Here is a 7,558-nt window from a genome sequence, read left to right as displayed (position 1 = left end):
AGTTGCCGCTACTTTCCATTCCAGACTGATCAAACCAAACAAGCCAAAACAAATATGAAGTAAGAAATAAGAAACATAATAAGTTAAACTGAGGAATCAATTAATTAAGGAATGGGAAACCTTCATGTTAATGAAGCGTACGACTGCGAGGGTTACGATTTGAGAAAGGAAAGAGTATTTGAAAAATTCCTTTGCATTTGCAAGACTTTCCCTTGGGCTTTAATAGCTTCTTTTACGACTTCGTTTTGCTTTTCTTCCCTTATAGCTTACCGCCGTCGCCGCTTCTCGATTCCACCGTACTTGGGTTTCGACGTCGTTTTTGGTCTAGTTTTCTAAAACACACACACAGACACAACCGCTAATGTTTTGACATGTTTCAGCTGAAAACTGCAGGTCTACAGCATGTTCGACATCTTAAAATACCACTTTACCCCTAACTATTCAGCGTGGGTTGGCTCTTCACTTTCAAAACGGGGCCTGTATGTACGGTTTAATACGTTCATATATTATGACATAGAATGTCAAAAACACCCCCTTAGAATTCTGGGAGTTAAAGTTGGCCCTTTTCCGACTAATCCTCTGGCTGACAGTACTTGTGTCTCAATTAATTAATTAATTAATCGGGGATCAGTCGCCATAAAAGATGACTAAACTATCTCATTAATTCCCATGATCCCTAGTTTGGTTGTTTGCGTGTCTCGTGCGTATGGCTAATGAATGCTTTTAACAAAATGAAAATTTTCTGTCGTGCTCACTCCTAATCTTAATTTATTTCCAATTGCCACATTAAGATTGTGGGTTCTAGCGCTTGGATTCACTTATTAATCTTCCACCAATATTAAGTTATTGTCATGTCTTGTCTATAATCTGTAATTGAGGTAATGTAAAGTTGTAAACTAGCGGATTGTAACGTATACTGGTATTTTTTAAATTCATATCCATTAGATTCGGGGAGTTTTTTTTTTTTTTTTTTTTTTCTAATGAGAGCATTCTCAGTTTGTTAAAATGAGTATGTTACTAAAATAAAATTAAAAAATACGTATTTCAATATATTACAAATTATATTTTTTATCTTTTAGTGTCTTGAAATCTATGTTTTTTGATCTGTTAGTGGCATTCTCATTTGAACAAAGTGAGGATACCCATCACTGGAGATTGATTATATCTTTGGGTACCTATTTGATGTTTTAATAATACCAAACCAGCAAACCTATTTAAATATCGATAAATGTAGTGAGTATTTAGTGAATTTTACGAGTATTTTATGCTATTCGCTTCTTCATTTTCTTATTATAAAGAGTGAAATTATTATATTCTAAAAATTATTATAATATAATAACAATCATATTTTAATAAAATTATTTATTAAAAAAATATCTATGAATTAAAAGAGCAATCAATTATGATTTGGCTTTATTACTATCAACACTCAATTAGAACACCCAATCAACATTCAATTCTCTTATCTTAAACCCAAAAGTTTTTCTTCCCAATACATAACTCAAATAAGACTTTGGGTGATGAAGAGGTAGCCTTAAGGTTTATGGAACCTTGAAGCTTTGGCAATGTCGTTTTTTGCTCTTAGGAAAAAGAAGATGACTCTAATTTTTGAATAATGGAAAAGTTACTGTTTTTAGAGAAACCATTGAACTTTTGTGGAGTGTGCCTAAAAGTCATTTTGGTCTATTTGGACATGTGACATTCATTTACCAGCTGACCTCCTTTAAGTGAGGTTACTTGAGTAATTTATTTTGTGGTCTCTTAATGGTGACACCTATGAACTTGGGAGATAAGGAAACCTTTAGCCACATTTTTGCCTCTACAACTAGGCAAATGGCAACCTCTTAGCCTTGTAATCCTGCAATTTTTCAGGGGATAGCAAAGAACAGTTGAGGTGGCTTTCTCATATTGCTTGGCCAAAGAATCTTCATTCTTCTGAGCTCTTTATTATTAGAAAAAAAGGAAGATATTTTTGTTATCTCTCACAATGACATGCACTGTTAACACGCTAGCCTTAAACATCAAAATATGAGTCTCAATAATACCCTTGATAGTTGGCTTATTTATCTAAATAATCCTTTTTCTGGGGAGCTTATCTACTAATTTCTATGAGCTATCCTGATATCTTAGTCAAACAGTAAATATTGATAAATAAAAATCAACTTGTGCGGGGCATCCCTAAAGTCTTTACAAGGTCTTCACATAATATTTTCAATCATATAATCATAAGTGAATAAGAGAGATAAAGGAGAAATGATTAGAGTAAGTTATTGATTATGTTTTTTAACACAAGGGAGAAATTATTAGAGTAAATTATTGATTATGTTTCTTAAACGCAATTGCATTCTAAGGATGCTCAACTATTGTTCCATCCATTGAAACTTGCTGGCAACTGATTTATACTACTATACAAGCTTTGCTTATGTTTCTCATTCTAGCACCTCCATGCTAAGCTCCCTTAGCGTACATCTTTAAGCTCTATCAAGGTACATCTCCCCCTTCCCCCTAAGTCATTGGCAAATATAACTACAAATTTGACAATGACTTCAGCTTTGGTAGCTGAGCGAGACTTGTTTTCATATCCATCATAGCCTTACTAATATAGCGAATAGTTGTTGAACTCTATTATCTTCGTATTTGAGCAAAACTAAACTTGTGGCATTTTTTTTTCAGACAATTGAGCAATTAGCAAGATATCTCTTGACTTTTACTTGGAGAGTAATGGTAAATGGAAATTGGTAAGCGACTGGAGGTTGATTCTTAGCTATAAAGTTTTTTTTTTTTTTTTTAAAGAAAGTTACACATATCACCCTTTAAATAGATTTTCAAAGAAACTCTATCCCTTTTAAAGAGACCTCCTGTCATTGAGGATTCCTCTATGTTGTTTCTGCAAGGAATCATCCATGGCAATTTCTTAAAGACCCTTCAGTAGAGTTCTCTTATGGGATCCTCTTCGGTATTAAGGGTTACCTTAGGTCTTCCACTACCAATGTTCCTTATTTTTCCTCCATTGTACTTATTAGATCTACTATAGTTATCATATCATACATCTTTTGAAGTTTGTGCTAATATTTAGCTTATCTTAGGTATCTTTAATTGGCGACATCCGCATATGAGGATGGCTCTATTATGCTTTCATTCAAAATACAAACCAAACCAAATTAGCAACCGCTATGAGGTTGTAATAATCCCCATAGACGGTGCCATATTTTCACTAGATTTTTGTTAGGATCCAATTTGAACAAATCAGTTGCTCTCATTGGACTTAGCTCAAATCCATTTCAAACTAATAAATCCATATTTGAAGAGAGATGAGGCTAATAAATGTTTAAGTGTGTTTTTCTAATGTTTGAGGGCATGCATTATAACTAAGGTGAGATGGACAGTCTGAGGTGGTCTGAGTAGTGAACTAGGCGATAATTTAAGGGATAATATTGAAAGTTCAATAAAGTTACTGAGACTTTACTTAAAAGGTTGATTTGGGGATCTCAAGAAAGCATAGGAGTAGCTCAAGTGACCTTATATTTGAAAAATGATCTGAGTATCGACATCATCATAATAAGCAAAAAAATAAGAATAAGTATAAAAAACACATAAGAATTTACATAGTTTGATCTTTTTGCCTACATCCACAAGAATACTTATCCCTAATCAACTATGTATGTGAAATATTATATGATTTTTTTAAACAATATGAATAAAACCTTATTAAATGTTGTCTATGGTGAATAATAACATGCAGAAGAACATGAGTATATTTGGCACACATGATTGGATTGGATTAGAATTGATTAGATTAGATTATATATAATGTTTTTATTGGATTTTTAATAAGATCCGATTTGAATAAATCAACTGCTCTCATGGGGTCTAACTCAAATCTAATTCAAACAAACAAATTTACTAGAGCTATCATTCTTCCTGAGAGTACACCCCCGTCTATATGAGTTATACTCCTTTCTGGTCAATACTACTGACTTTTCTTCTCTTTTACTCTTTATTACCACATGTCACTTGCATACTGATCTAAACTAATGCCTTAAATTTTCTCCCAAACATATATTATCGACTTAATTTTGGTACAATTTTGAATTGTACTATGTTAAATTAAACCCATATGAATTAATTAGTATATAAGTGTATATTTGAATTTAAGTATTAACTATTCATAAATATTTAATAAGAAAAATTAACTTCTAATTTAATAAGAAAAACTATTAAGAAAATTAAATATATACTAATTTAGTTATTAAGTAATCATAATTACAATAAAAATATAAATTATTTAAATTATATGTTATTTGATATGAGATACATGAAATAAGATCATTTAAATAAGTAAATTAATTATTTATCAAGAGTTAATAGAAAAAAGTACTCACTTAATTTGACTATAAATAACGAGTAAATTAATAATTTTTTTAAAGCATGAATAACGAAAGATAAAATAATTAATAGTAATGAAAATATAAATAATTTTTATGTAATAAATAAAAAAATAGCGTAATAAATGATGAATGATATCAACAAATATTTTTCTTCTTTTTTTTTAATCCCAACAAAACTCATGTGTAAATTAGAATTGTGAATCCGTTGATTTTAAGACTAAAATTTAATTAAATTAGTCTGATAGTCCAATCAAAGTGAACATACTGAACATATGATTAAAATTTTATCCTAAAAATTAGTCCAATTTTATAATTATGGTGTGTTTTGTCAATTGGTAATCGGAATGAGTTGGAATTAGAATGGGTAGGAATCAAAATAGACTGAAACGGGTATAGGGAATGAGAATCAAAATAAATTATTTACTTGAACTGTAAGAATCCGAATCAAAATGGGTTGTATTTGCATTGGTGTGTACTCTTATAATTTATCATGAAAAGGTTGGGGATATATCTTATTAGAGTATCAAAAGACTCTTCTAATTTAACTTTTTAAATACGTGTTTGCTTATCTATATGACAAATGGAAGAGTGAAAAAAAAAATCATCTCTCAAAAGTTTTTCAAATGAAAATAAGTTTGTATTATTTTAATCAAACTTTTTCTTCCACCAAAATAATAGTAATTATAACATATATCTCTCTTAAAAAATAATGAGTTAAAAAATAATATAGTACTAAATTATAAACTCCGAAAAGATCTCCAAATAAGATTTTTTTAAATGAGATAACTACTATATCATTTGAAGAATCTTATTTAAAGAGCATTTTACAACTATTTTGTTAATATAATTCTTTAAATAAATACTAAAATCTCATTTAAAGTTATTTTGGCGGTGATCTTAGGCCAACTCGGCAAGGTCCATTAAAAAAATTCATCTACCAACAAAGCCATAATTGCTACTGAGAATCAATCAAATTCTGGTAGTTCGTGCATTTACAATTTCGAGCACTGTAGAGTCCGGAACCTGAACTAGCCATGCGATGCAATTACAGCTAATAAGCACCAGTCCTTAAATTTATGTATCATTCATTCATCCACCAAACTAAGCTACCATTTAAAACAAAACTTCAATGCTGATAATTCTGCCATAGGAGTAGTAACAGCAAACTCCTCACCACCCCAACTACAACAACCAAAAAAAAAAAAAAACCAAAAAATATATATATATGAGCTTTCGTCGCTGATAAATTAACTGAATATTATAGTGTATCCAATACCGTATACACTTCATGGACGCATCTATGTGTAAAAAGCAATGGTCAAAACTCATGAAAGCAACGATGGAAAGAAAAAATTCAGTGTGCCTCCTTATAGCAATATGTTGTTTCTCAAATTTGGCACTTGGGAGCCAGGACCTTGAAGGGAAATGGAAGTTGTTGAAGAGAAGCATTGGAGTTTCAGCAATGCACATGGCATTGTTACCAAATGATCGCATTATTGCATTTGACAGATCGCATTTTGGTCCATCAAACATTACTCTACCACAAGGGAAGTGCATAAAAGGTGTGGAATTGGAAACAAGTGATTGCTATGCTCATGCGGTTGAGTTTGATCCCATCACTCGAAAAGTTCGACCTCTGACTATACAAACAGATACTTGGTGCTCTTCTGGTGCGTTGTTAGCGAATGGGGTCTTGGTTCAAACAGGTGGCTACAGGCTAGGCGAGCGAGTGGTTCGATACTTGAAGCCGTGCTCAGATTGTGATTGGGAAGAAGATCATCAAAACGGCCTCATTTCACCAAGATGGTACGCTTCTAATCAGATTTTACCAAATGGGAAAATCATTGTTGTTGGCGGAAGATTTCAATTTACGTATGAATTCATTCCCAGAACTTCTGATTCTGACCGTAAAATACTTTATCAACTTCCATTTCTGAAAGAAACCATGCACTCACCCAAGATTCCAAACAATTTATACCCCTTTTTACATCTCTCTACTGATGGAAATCTCTTCATCTTCGCAAACGACCGAGCAATTTTACTCGACTACGTAAACAACAGAGTGATGAAGAATTATCCGGTGATGCCCGGTGGCATTTCTCGGAACTATCCCAGCACAGGTTCTTCGGTTCTTCTTCCAGTGAATCTCTCGAGCATTAATGTTCATATTAATAATAATAACAAACCAGTAGTTCATTCTCAAGTCTTAATCTGCGGCGGGACATTACCGGATTCAAATGAAAATGCTGCTGAGGCACAAATCTTTCTTCCGGCAGCAAAATCTTGTGGTCGGTTAACAATCACCGCCCAAAATCCAAAATGGGAAATGGAGGAAATGCCACTCAATAGAGTGATGGGTGACATGATATTGCTGCCAACAGGAGACGTACTAATCATAAATGGTGCCGCTAAAGGCACCGCTGGCTGGGGTGCTGCAAGGGAACCTGTTTTAAATCCTGTTATTTATTGTCCAAAAATTAACAGGTTTCGGATTTTAAGTCCTTCTTTGATCCCACGTTTGTATCATTCAACTGCTCATTTGTTATCAGATGGTCGTGTTTTGGTCGGCGGCAGTAACCCTAATGTTAATTACAATTTCTCAGCACTTTTTCCAACTGAGCTCAGTCTTCAGGCATTTTATCCACCGTATTTTAATTTGATGTCAAATAGGTCCAGGCCATCAATCAGTACAGTAAAGCCAGGGGCGTTTCTAAAATTAAAGTATACGGAAAATTTTTCACTGGGGTTTAAGCTGAGATCAGGTGATTTGGGGGAGATTTTTGTCACAATGGTGGCGCCATCGTTTACTACACATTCATTTGCTATGAATCAGAGACTGTTAGTTTTGGAGTTACATGGAGCCGTGCAAAAGTCTAATACTGCTGGCGACTATATTGTTCAATGTTCTGCCCCACCAACTGCAGCATTGGCTCCACCAGGTTATTGCCAGTTATTTTTGGTCAATGATGGTGTTCCTAGTAAAGCTGTGTGGGTCCAAATAAAGTGATGTTATTATGTCCACTATTTTCGTGGTTCTTGTTTGTACTTGATTTATGAGCAGATCGAGAGTTTCATTTTTTTTTTCCCATTTGTGTTAATTCTTTTAGCTAGAAGTTAAATTGACAAGGAAGTAAAAACCTATCAAGATCATGCGGCATGCATGTCTAATG

The 7,558-nt window shown here is 33.1% G+C and overlaps 1 protein-coding gene across 1 annotated transcript; it reads left to right on the top strand.

The window, feature by feature from the left end:
• Window positions 1-5,623: 5,623 nt before the first annotated feature.
• LOC18049211 (aldehyde oxidase GLOX) lies at window positions 5,624-7,558 on the top strand. The gene has a single exon (XM_006439156.2). It carries the CDS (start codon window positions 5,677-5,679, stop codon window positions 7,393-7,395), a length of 1,719 nt encoding a protein of 572 aa, XP_006439219.2. The 5' UTR covers window positions 5,624-5,676; the 3' UTR covers window positions 7,396-7,558.

Source organism: Citrus clementina, unplaced genomic scaffold, assembly GCF_000493195.1.
Source record: "Citrus clementina cultivar Clemenules unplaced genomic scaffold, Citrus_clementina_v1.0 scaffold_3, whole genome shotgun sequence".
NCBI classification, from domain to species: Eukaryota; Viridiplantae; Streptophyta; class Magnoliopsida; order Sapindales; family Rutaceae; genus Citrus; species Citrus x clementina.
This window is presented reverse-complemented; position numbering and strand designations above follow the sequence as displayed.